Source organism: Rhamphochromis longiceps, linkage group LG2, assembly GCF_057381845.1.
Source record: "Rhamphochromis longiceps isolate RC_006_pf linkage group LG2, R_longiceps_female_GT1.1, whole genome shotgun sequence".
Lineage (NCBI taxonomy): Eukaryota > Metazoa > Chordata > Actinopteri > Cichliformes > Cichlidae > Rhamphochromis > Rhamphochromis longiceps.
The window spans coordinates 6,683,872-6,696,554 of record NC_140558.1 but is presented as its reverse complement, the minus strand read 5'-3'; the positions used below and the strand labels follow the sequence as shown (position 1 = coordinate 6,696,554).

The following is a 12,683-nucleotide window of genomic DNA, read 5'->3' as shown; positions in this document are numbered from 1 at the left end:
TGGCCATTATCTAGGTGTATCTAGTCTGCAACTAGTCCAAACATAACAGGAAGAGAAATTATGCAAAACAGTGAAACAACTGCAGGACAGCCACAGTATGGACAGAGGATGATTTTTACAGGTAGGCCGATGTATGCAGAGAAGATGCTTTTATTAGTTTCTTCAACTCACTAAAGTTCTGGGGGATCAAATTATGAAGTTAAAATTAGAGCTGAAGCAATGTCTCTGCTGCCATATCTATAATACTTTATGAGTGTGAGTGTGTTGGAATTAATAAGAAAGTATGTCCAAGCAAATATAGCTGCAACTGGACACATGATGGCACTATAACCTGAACCAAACTGACTATTTGTGCCTGTCTGTGTTTGTGTATAATATAATAATATTTATTAAATCACCTTAAGTTGAATATAGACTACATTTTTATGGTACTTAAGTTTATTAAAGCTGTGAATAAAAGCTTTGAGTTTGTTTGTATTTTTTTTTTTTTTTTTACCTGCTTTATCCACTCACCAGGTCCAGATGGAATCAGAGACTATAGGCCAAGATCCAATTACTTTACCCGGTACATCGGTGTGGGTGCCACATCACCTGAGGCCACAGGTGACCTCAGTTACCTGTGCCGAGCTCCACCAGATGCCCTCCCACCCATTCCCAGGCAGAGCTATGTGGGGGAGGTGGGCTGGGGATGGCAATATAACCAGCTGTTAAACAGTGGGACGCTGCTCAGCAATATGCAAATTAAGGTGCAACTAAAATCTACCGTGTGCGGCTTATGCAAATGAATAAGCAGAGGCAGCATCTTCTGTTAATGTGCCACAAAGTCACATTGAGATTTAACTTTGAGAAACTGATGGACAGATGATTTATCAGCCTTGTGACATCATAAATATTTATTGCTATATTTTTGTTAAGTCGCATATTTTTAACCATTAATGAATATTTTTCACACAGTCTTCATTGTGATCAATTTATAAATTGAATCATATACACGTTCAAAAAATATTACATTAATCTTCATTATTTTTTTAACAGAAAACAGACATACGGGCATCGTTGGAGAACAGAGTCACTCAAAAGTTTCAGAGCACAAAGTAAGATAGAATGCCTTTTCCCTTTGCTCAGAGAGCTATCACACATGTGTGCTTTGTTATGTGGATACGTGAGAACATCTCAGGTTTGCACTGTGTTGAGTGATTGTAAGTTATCTACCTCCACATTCATAATGTAACACTTCCACTTCATCAGGAGCATGCAGCTCCCCAAGCTCTGTAAAAGAAGTAGGCCAGACATAAACAGACACACAGACGTCATAAAAACAAACAGGAGGTTTATGTTATTCTTCAGCGCCGTATCAAAAATTCAACATCTTTGAATTAACTGGCTTAAAATTATATTTATTGGTACAGTAGATAATCAACTATTTAAGAGCCAAAACAGTGAACAGAATCCTGTAGATCTGCTACAACCATAAAAGTAGGGTGACCAGATCTCAGCAAACTAAATGTGGTGCAAGGAGTTGGTTTGTGTGGGACACGTTACTAATACTGAAGGGTAGACTGAAATGACTGAATGTCACATTACAGGACACCATATTTTACTTTGTGGTAAATAAATAAAAAAGTAACTATAGCAAAAACTTAATGTGTTAAAAAGGAATTTAAAAAATGAATTTTCTCTTATCCGCTCAGGATCAAAATGACTAGAATACTTTGGCAATTCAAGGCTTACTCCCAGACGGCAAGGTGTTCAGGTTCTGCTGCTGCAAAACAAGCCCAAATCATCACCCCTCCACTACCATGCTTGACAATTGATCGCTACATGTAAATAATCTTTCTCACTGCTAAATGATGGCTTCAATTTTTTGGTTAATGATCACATAGCTCTTCTTTAATTGACCAACACCAACAATTGCATGTATTTTGTTGATTTGAGGCTGCATTTACCTAATTTTAACACCTGCAAAGGACCATGTGATTTTTTTCTGTTTTCATATGTTTAATGGGATAAAGCAAGACCTTAAAAAGTGCATGTCTCCCACTGTGGGCTTTTGTAAACTAATGGCCATTAAAATGTGGGACATCATCTTTATTAATGAGACTGAGGAATAAAAATGCTGTGCAGTGCCTCAAAGTAGGTCATCTCATCTTTGTGAAAGGCCCAGTTTGAATATCGTTAGCTTCATAGCATAAGTGCCTAAGTCATTTGACTAAGTCAATGACTTAGGCACTTATGCTATGAAGCTAACGATATATGATTGATTAAAGCATCTAAACAGTTTGCTAGACGTAATAAATGCAGAGAATTAGACTATGGCATAGCCATCAGTTCAGTATTTACAGGAGAGTTTTAGTGGCATGATGGCAGTGGTTAATATTAAAAAACAGGACAATATATTTGAATAACAGTGTAATATGAGAAAAACTGTATTAAAGAGTACAGTTGGAAAGCCCCAACTACTGTCACCTGTAATTCCCTTTAAAATATGAGTAAATTAAGCCTATATTATGTTTTTTTATATATATATGTATGTATCTATTGCAGTTTCTGTATCAGCACAGCATTGTACAAATCTGGCAGCTACTTTTCTAGCCATTACAAGGATGTTTTGTATTGATTTTCTTCTTCACTTTGTCATCCATGTGGATGTTTCATGATTTTTCCTTTGTTCAGAACAGTTTTGCTTTCTGGTCTGAAACATCGCAGTTTCCTGGGACCAGTATGAGACACGATTGACAAGGCTGTAGATTTTTATTCTTGTTGCAGGCGTCATTCACACAAATATTTTTCACCATCTTAGAAAATCAGTCTGTTGTTCCTGAATATATTGTTTTCCCACAAGAAAGCCAATAAAAGCTACAAATGCAGGATAGACAGGACTCTGTAAACCAGATGGGAAGGCACACAAAAAAGCACAAAGCAAAGATGAATACATTAAGTCAAGAATGAGAAACAACAAAGGAAAAACAAAACCACTGTGTCGTGATATCTTAATGACAAGCTGGGAACAGACAGACACACATTAAGAGGCTAAGCCAAATGACACTTTTGATTTCAGCAAGGAAATATTATTCATATATAATGGAAAGCCATTCCAAATCTGGAAAATACTTACAAAGAAACTGTAATATTGTAAAAACTAGCTGAACAGCATCCATCTGATCAGCCACTGGAGCCACCCAGATTTTCCCTCCTTCATTGGAAAAAAAAAATGTAATGTTGAAATGATCATTCCAACTATGAAATGTGCACATTTATGGAAATTGTTCCTTCCACAGCTCATAATCCCTCAGAAATGTCTGATAGCTAGTTTTCCGAAATCTGCCAACCAGTAAGAGAAAACATAAACTATAACATAAAAACAAATCGAGACTATACATCTGCCCAGGGAGTGGAGTGAGGACACATTAGGAACCTCAGACATGAACTCACAACTTCTTAAAGGAGCCATTGTAGAAGAATACAGCAGACCAGTAAAATGTACTAAAAATTATATTTGAAAGTTTTAATAAAAAAAAAAAACATAAAACAAAAACAAGAGATAAGGTGGCATGTTTTCAGAAGCTTCAAAAAGACACAAGCTCTAGGAGATGAGAGGGGGCAAAGTAAGTTAAAGATCTCGTTTAAAGGAGAATTTGATATGCTAAATGATTTGCAAAGCCAGCAAACAATATGTCAAAATGCAGAGTGCAAGACACAGCTGATCACATTTATGACCATTGATGCAGCTCAAAAAGCTTCTCTCGGCTGTGCATGCAGCTACTAATCCCTTCCTTGAAGAATCCTTTCAGTAAAATATGTGACATGCATGAAATATTTGTAGGTGGTTGTTCGAGGAGAAATTATCACTTCAGAGTCAGGCTTTGCTATAGCACTGCACACTGGAAATGTGCATAGTCCAAGCCACAGACTGTATATAATACAGAAATAGAGTTTTAATTACAACAACATGTTGGTTCAGGCATGCACCAGTTAAATTCTGAAAAGAAGGGCATGCTTTTATTTTTCCTAAGGCTGACAGTCTGAGAACTGGCACATCTATAAATGTGAACTAACTCATTTAATACAGAAAATTGTGCTAGTGACCTTCCATGAGGCTCCAACAGCTCCCAACCATTACATGTAAATGTTGCTTCAAAGTAATTTTCTCATTTTATAATTTCATCTTTATACTGCTAGAAGTTCAAAATATGAACTATTTTTATTCTTTCTTTAGAAAATTATTATTTTTCACCATCCTACTTTTTAAAATTTCACCCTTTAATAAAAAAATATTTTCATATGAACATCCTGTGCAGTGACAAAAACGACTCCCCAGGGATTTAATAGGAGTTAAAGTCAACCACTTTAACTATTAGTCTCCTGCCTCAAACCTCAAGCCTGCACATGTTTTTGTAACAAATAATATGTTCTTTTTGAAGCTGTATGTGATGTAAAAGTGGTTTTATTAGGGAAAATCAATGGCCTACATGCAGTGTTGGGGAGTAACAGAATACATTTACCACAGTTACGTATTTAAAATACAAAATATGAGTAACTGTATTCCGTTACAGTTACCGTTTAAAAAGGTGGTATTTAGAATACAGTTACTTTGTTGAAATAAATGGATTACACGGCGGTATTTTCCTGTTTCATATTGTGGCGGGTCAGGACTGTTTGGGTTTTGTTTGAGTGCTTCCTTTACATGTGTGTGTTCCTTCTTTTTCCCTTCAGGCTTAGAGGGAACATGTTCTGCCCGGTGGTGTAGGGTCCTAATTACTCCAAGTTTGTGTTCCAGATGGTGATGGGAGTCAAAGAGGAGGTACTGGTCCGTGTGTGTGGGCTTCCGGTAAACCTCGATGCTGAGGTTGCCATTCTCTTCAATGTGTGCAATGTGCACAGCGCAGTCCAGGAAAAATGGTAAATGGCCTGTATTTATATAGCGCTTTACTAGTCCTTAAGTACCCCAAAGTGCTTTACATATCCAGTCATCCACCCATTCACACACTGGTGATGGCAAGCTACATTGTAGCCACAGCCACCCTGGCGCGCACTGAGAGGCGAGGCTGCCGGACACTGGCGCCACCGGGCCCTCTGACCACCACCAGTAGGCAACGGGTCAAGTGTCTTGCCCAAGGACACAACGACCGAGACTGTCCAAGCCGGGGCTCGAACCGGCAACCTTCCGATTACAAGGTGAGCTCCCAACTCTTGAGCCACGATCGCCACGGAAAGGCAAAAAGTTGTCCTTTGTGTCTTCCCTGGTGAACTTGATGTTCTTATCCACAGAGTTAATGTGCGCAGTGAAGGATTCCACTTCTTGTGTCTTGATTTTGACCCAGGTGTCGTCCACATATCTGTACCAGTAGCTGGGTACTCTTCCTTTGAAAGAGCCAAGAGCCTTTCTTTCCACTTCCTCCATGTAAAGGTTGGCTACAATAGATGACACGGGGGAGCCCATGGCACAGCCATGTTTTTGTCTGTAGAAGCCTTCGTTGTATTTAAAGTATGTTGTGGTGAGGCAGAGGTCTAACAATGTGCAAATCTGATCGGGTGTGAAGTTGGTCCTGTCTTCCAAGTCGTTTCCTGACAGTCTCCGCTGCCTCCGTGGTGGGTATGCAAGTGAAGAGAGAGACTACATCAAAGGACACCATGGTTTCATCTGGGTCCAGGGTAAGTTTCTGGACCTTTTCGGTGAAGTCGGTGGAGTTCTTGATGTGTGTGGGGTGTTCCCCACAAGAGGGGCAAGGATGGTAGCAAGGTGTTTTGCCATGTTATAAGTGGCTGAGTTTATGCTACTGACTATGGGTCTGAGTGGGACAGCTTCCTTGTGGATTTTAGGAAGTCCGTAAATGCAGGGTATGGCATCCCCTGGGTAAAAGCGGTGATATGTAAGGCGGTCAATGATTTTGTCCTTTTCAAGGTCCTGAAGGCAAGTTATAACTTTCTTTTTGTAGCTGCTTGTGGGGTCTCGCTTTAACGCTTCGTAGGTATTGTTGTCACTGAGGAGAGTAGTGATCTTTGTGTGGTAATCTGTAATGTTTAGGACCATGGTGCATCTTCCCTTATCAGTTGGTAAAACAGTGATGTTGTGGTCTTTGCTCAGGGAAGCGACGGCCTTCTTTTCTTGTATTGTGAGGTTGGACGGAGGGACTTTGGCACTGGAGAGGGTGGCCGAGACTTTCATCCTGATTTGCTCTGCTTCTGTCTGTGATAATTTATTAATCCGTATGGCGGTTTCTGTGGCTGTGATAAGGTCCACTATGGGCAACTGTTGCGGAGAAATGGCAAAATTGAGTCCTTTGGCTAATACTCTCTTTTCAGGTTCAGTGAGATTCAGGTCTGAAAAGTTATACCCGTTATGTGTCTGTGAGCGCGAGGAGGGAGAAAAAGGAGAGTGGAAAACTACGAGTTGTCATCGAGCAGAAACGGGAGCTGGAAGCATGTAAATATAATAATAACCACTGCAGCCAAGAAGAGTGCCTGACCAGCCCAGTTGTAAGTAAGCTATTAAGACTCGACTGTACACCGTGTTCGTGTTTCTCTCCGAAACAATAAGTTCCGTTGGAGCAGCCTCTCCAAGGAGAGAGCCTCTCTCTGTCTCTCGCTAGCAAAGTTGACCCAGACAACAAAGTAAAGCTATTTTTCGGCTACGAGCCCGACACGGAACCTGAAGTATTAGCCAGAGGTCCCTTTACTACGTTTCGGAGCCGCGGACCTTCAGTAATAGTAATAAATCATATTCATGTAGTTGTAAACAGCATGATAATATCTTAAGTTATCCAAATACTCTTATTGAGTAACGTAACGGAATACATTACAAAATACATTTTGGGGCATATATTCTGTAATCTGTAGTGGAATACATTTTAAAAGTAACCTTCCCAGCACTGCCTACATGTGATTTTCTGTTAAAATGACAGAAAATGCTATTTTCAGAAATAATAATATACATGAAACAGCGACAATCTGAGTAAAAGGAAATGACATCTCACTCTTAGAATGAAGGACCTCACTGTTAACGTTTGATTAAAAAGCTTGTGAAAAGGTTACACTTTTCACAATCTTGAGCTTAAAAGAATCTTGCGGGAAAAACTGTTCTTTTATTATAGCAATGTACGCCTTTACTCACTGTAATGCACAATGAATTTATGAACATCCTTCACAGTGTAATCTGGGATAGAGAGCTTTAAATAAGTTTCTCTGCAAAAGTTCTGACAATCTGCTTCAGGCATAAAAACTTGTCTAACGGAGGGTTCCATCCAGAAAATAACAGTAATCACAGGTTTAGTATTGTTTATCAGAGGTCCCGCTCCCTTCTTAGAGTGTCACAGATATAGACTTTTGATTCTTATTTGAGCAGCACCTGGTAATCTGTCTCTATAGCAAAAACGATCACATCCTTATATCTGGTGTAGATAACGGTACAGATTGTTTACTGTAAGAGAAAACACCAATTTTTCTATAACAAGCCACACAGACATCAATTTCTTGGGGTCAGCTGCAATTTTCAGGCAATATCATCGTTGCAATAGGATGCTCTAAGTCTCACACCCACATAAAGCCATGTGGCGGTTGAGTTCACTTGAAAAAGAAAAATGTATGCACACTCCAAGAAACAAAACACTCCACATATAGTAAGAGTGGAAGGCAGAGTCAAAATCTTCAACATGCGGGGGCTCCAAAAGGTCTTTTCTGGTTCAGAGAATCTTTGAAGAGATCTTTGATGTGATCACCAGTTAAAAACAGTCTGATCAGTTTTTCCCCATAGGTCTAATTAAGTGGTTATTACATTTCAGGGTTATGATACATAAAATAAATAATTTCTTATGAAGTTAAAATGTATCATTTATACATAAGACCCGAATCACACTGTAGAAATGACTGGAAGCAGATTCTACCCACGCAATTAAACATTAGAATCATCCAATAAAGAACTTATGAGAAACATGCAGTATTTATATGAGTGTAACAGCCAGGATTAAATTACCCCTGTCTATCGTGACATGTCAAAACTATTGCGTGGAAGAAAAAAGAATATTTTGCCAGCAGAATGATAAAGCATCATGTATCATTTTTTGAATCATTTTTTTTAATTCAATTGCAGAATTGGTAAGTAAATTAAATACGGCAACATACAGTAGCCATCTCATATCCATATAGCAGCACATATGTTTAAAATGTATTTTTAAAACAAAGAAATGAGAATGTATGCATGAGCACACATAAATCAAACTGCACTGTGTATTAAAAGTTCATCTGTGGATTATGCATTAATGAATTAGTAGATTTTGGACTGTTAATTGATGGAAGATTAGACTAGCAAACAGAAACAAATAATTAATTGTAAATTATTTTAGCATGATGTTTTCTTTTTTCATTCACGATTATGAAATGAAAAAACAAACAAACATCAAAGTGTGACTTTTTGTTCAGCTGATTGAATTAAATATTAGCTTAATATAATATTATGGCTGGTGGTTGTCTGATCTCTTTAAACAAATATATCCAATGAGTGTGACCTAATATGATAAGATGATAATTGCACTACAATCAGGCAAATAGCTATTTTTGTGATATATGGCTATAAATTAAGAGTCGGAGAGCATATCTGAGAAGTCCATAGTATAAATAGTGTTTTTAGGCTCAATGGTCCTGTTGACCATTAACATCTGTTATCTTGTAGCTCAGCTGATAGCAGAGGAGGGACAAGAGTGAAGGTGAAGGGCCCAAATGAGACTGGAAACACAAGGTAAGTTTAAATGTATATACTCTGACCACAGGCAATGATTGTACACCATACATCTTTAATAATGTTAAAAATCAGAAATGGATGCACACGTTTCAATTTATTTTAGGTTTTTTTTTATCCACAAAGTTTAAAGAATTATACATACAGGTTGTTGCCGGTTGTTCTGGTATATTGTGCAAAGTGAATGAAATAATGAAAAAAGAAAACTAGCTCCAAATTTTTCAAATTCACCTCAAACCAATAGGTAGACCAGGGGTGGGCAATCTCAGTCCACGAGGGCCGGTGTCCCTGCAGGTTTTAGATCTCACCTTGGGGAAACTCACCTGAATCACATGATTAGTTCGTTACCAGGCCTCTGGAGAACTTCAGGACATGTTGAGGAGCTAATTTATCCATTTAAATCAGCTGTGTTGGTTCGAGGACACATCTAAAACCTGCAGGGACACCAGCCCTCGTGGACTGAGATTGCCCACCCCTGAGCTAGACCATTGAAACTTGGATATTGGATCTTGTCCAATTGTCCAACAGGACAATGATCCCAAACAGACATCTGAACTGGTTTCAGAATGGATAAAGCTACTGTTATAGTTTTCTGGTTATGATGTCCTTGAAGTCTGTTCCTCTTCTGTGTAGAGGGCCAGGGTCAGTTGAGCTCCTTCTCCTCCCTCTGGGGCAGAGCTCAATCATCATTATGCTGCCAGATATACCGGTTCCTCATCAGATCTGAATTAATTCCCAGTACTAAAGGACCAGTCGGTGCTTCCAGAATCTGCCAGATAGTCTGCTTCTACCAAGCATTATCCTTGTCGGGCTCAAGAGCCAGTACACTACCTGTCCCTTTGAATTAGTCCACTCACTATGCTCTGTCTCTGGGTACCCCCACTTGGACAACCTCCCAGCAACAAGTAGGAGAATCACTATGACACCATCCGTTAAACTCCCTGAAGAAGAAGGTAAAAACAAGGAAAACTGTGACTCTTATCGCCCAATCTCTATCTTAAATGTGGATTATAAATTATTTACATCCATAATCACAAGACGCTTAGAGCCATTTCTCCCAGATCTGGTGGATGAAGACCAGACAGGGTTCATTAAGGGGCGACAGACACAAGATAATATACGACACACATTGCATATAATTAACGAAGTTAATAAAGAGAAAATCCCAACAGCCTTAGTGAGCTTAGATGCTGAAAAGGCCTTTGATAGAGTCTCTTGGATATTTCTTTTTGCTGTTTTGAAAAGAATGGGCTTTAACAGTACCTTCATCGAGTGTGTACAATCCTTTTACCACAGGCCATTGGCTAGAGTTAAAATAAATGGGGACCTGACAGACAGTTTTGAGCTCTTCAGAGGAACCAGGCAGGGTTGCTGCCTGAGTCCAGCCCCTTTTGCTCTGTATATCGAACCTTTGGCTCAGTATATACGGCAAAGTGCAGACTTAAAAGGGGTTTTAGTTTCTAAAATTGAACAATGAATAGGTCTCTTTGCTGATGATATAATTATATACCTACAGGATCCTGACACGACCTTTCCTCGGTTGATTAAAGCATTAAAATATTCAAAACAAATATAAATTAAAATGGGATTCAAATAAGATCAAATATTTAGGTGTCTATCTAACTAGCGAAATAAGTACACTATACGAGGAAAATTGTGTAAAGATTAGTAATACAATCCAAAAAGATTTGATTAAATGGGCTCCACTTGTCATGGACCTTAGCTCAAGAATAGAGGTAATAAAAATGAATGTGCTTCCTTGACTACTGTATCTATTCACTTCATTGCCAGTCCATATACCAGATGCACAATTTGGTAGATGGGATAAATTAGTTAGTAGATTTATTTGGAAAGGGACAAAGCCAAGAATAAGATTTAAAATACTCCAATTAAGTAAAGAAAAAGGAGGACTTGCCCTCCTGAATTTCAAGGAATATTTCTATGCAGCCCAGCTGAGATATATTGTTTACTGGTGTTCACCGGATTACAACTCAAAATGGAAGCATATGGAGATAAATTATTGCTCATCATGTCATCCACAAGCAAGATTGGGAGAAGAAACTATCCAGTCTACGAACACAAATCTCATTACTGAATTCACTATTAAACTCTGGTGGATTATAGTGAAGAAATATAGAATTATAGAAGACTGTAAATTGCTGATTTGGCCTGCATATTCTTGAAAATTCCAAAGTGGACAATGGGATAGTACATTTTTAAGATGGGTCAATAAAGGAATTACAGCAATGTGTACATTAATAGATGGGAAAACATTCAAATCCTTCGAGAATCTACAGAGACAATTTGGACTGGATAAATCAGATTTATTTAGGTATTTTCAATTAAGACATTTTTACAATACAGAAATTAGGAAGAAGCTCTTGAGAGAAGGAAGCCATATAATATAAATAATAACAGGTGCATATAAAAATCCTCCATTAAGAATTTTATCGAAATTATATAATGGCCTGCAAAATTTGAATAGGAATGAAACATTATATATCAAACAAAAGTGGGAATCTGAATTACATCTTGAGTTGTCAGAGGATGACTGGCGATCCGTATGTCTCACACAGCATAATTCCACCAGCTCTAGACGATGGAGAGAATATGGCTGGAAAATGTGATTAGGTTCTTTATTACTCCTTATATCAAAAGCGAGCAGCTGAAAACACCCCAACGATGCTGGAGATTATGTGGAGACTGGGACGCCAATCATTCTCATGTGTTTTGGAAGTGTAAAAATATCAAACCTTACTGGGAAAGCATTGCAGTAACAATGAAGAAAGTGCTGGGGTATGACGTGCTGTGTGAGGTACGATTAATGTATTTTGGAATATGGGAAAATGTAAGAAAGGAGGACCATTACTTGTTTAAAATTATGTTGTTGTCGTCAAGCAAAAAGGTAATAACAAAAAACTGGCTGAAAAGTGACCCTTTAAAATTGGAAGAATGGACTGATGTAATCAAGGACATATATATAATGGAGAAAATGACTTACACTTTGAGACTGAAATCTGACAAACACCGAAAACAGTGGACAAAATGGATAGCCTATAAGACTCACTCAGCCCCATAAGGCAGGGACCTCTCCTCGTTGTTTTTTTTTCTCTCTTCCACAGATTAGGTGTCCTTTATTCCTTTTAGTTTGTTTCTTTTGTGTTCCTTTTTCATATTTTTGTTTGCATGTACTATAAAATTGGAAAAAAGTACAAAATAAAAGGTTTAAAAAAAAAAAAAAAACTCCCTGCATCTCCCTTGAAGGACTGAACTAACTTCTCTCTCCTCTCTCTCCCTAGCTGAATCCTCTCCATGAAACCAGCATCCTGTTCAATTCCCCCTCTGGCCATCCTTTCCCCAGTGCTTCCGTTGAATTAATGAAGTCCAGAAACCTGTACCACTGTCCATATCATGTATGCTTCAGAAACCTCCACTATGACAGTAGCTTCATATTAAACTTCTGGAATGGCCTCAACCTTATTGAAATTGTTTTGATTTAAAAGCAGGATTGGTGCCAGGATACTAACCATTTAAATAAATTCTACCAGTTCTGCCAAAAAAGGGTCAAATATCCAGCCAGTTTTGCCAGAAGCTTGCTGTTGGCTACTGAAAGCAAGCAGTTGAGGTGAAACTTGCTAAAGGACATTTAATCAAATTTTAGTGTATATTTGAGACTGTAATCTAGACCCTGTGTGGGAAATTCAGAGTAAATTCAAACGTTAATACCCATTTCCTGTTTGTTTGTTTGTTTTTAAATGATCAGAGATGTATGCTGTACAATCATTCCAGGAAAAGGAACAGTGGAAAGAAATCATTAAATGTCTGACTATGACTAAATGTAAGGCTAAATGAGAAATTATACTAAGTACATGCCATTATATGTTATCACTTTAATAATGTATTAGAGTACTAGTCCTCTTTACAGAAATTCATAATAACAATGAAACTTGTC

At 38.2% G+C, this 12,683-nt stretch overlaps 1 protein-coding gene across 1 annotated transcript; it reads left to right on the top strand.

Annotated features, from left to right (window-relative positions):
• Positions 1–60: 60 nt before the first annotated feature.
• Positions 61–9,458, top strand: spmip2 (sperm microtubule inner protein 2). Its single transcript, XM_085383999.1, has 5 exons — positions 61–121; positions 517–746; positions 1,036–1,094; positions 8,666–8,731; positions 9,365–9,458. The coding sequence occupies exons 1-5, from the start codon at positions 61–63 to the stop codon at positions 9,456–9,458; spliced, it is 510 nt and encodes a 169-aa protein (XP_085240125.1).
• The last annotated feature ends 3,225 nt before the right edge of the window (positions 9,459–12,683 follow it).

Excerpts from the sequence above, each read along its gene's own strand:
- spmip2 (XM_085383999.1), top strand. The coding sequence starts at position 61 with ATGCAAAACAGTGAAACAACTGCAGGACAGCCACAGTATGGACAGAGG. Across the intron at positions 122-516 it reads ACAGAGGATGATTTTTACAG|GTCCAGATGGAATCAGAGAC; the intron begins GTAGGCCGATGT and ends TCCACTCACCAG. Across the intron at positions 8,732-9,364 it reads AATGAGACTGGAAACACAAG|AGGGCCAGGGTCAGTTGAGC; the intron begins GTAAGTTTAAAT and ends TCTTCTGTGTAG.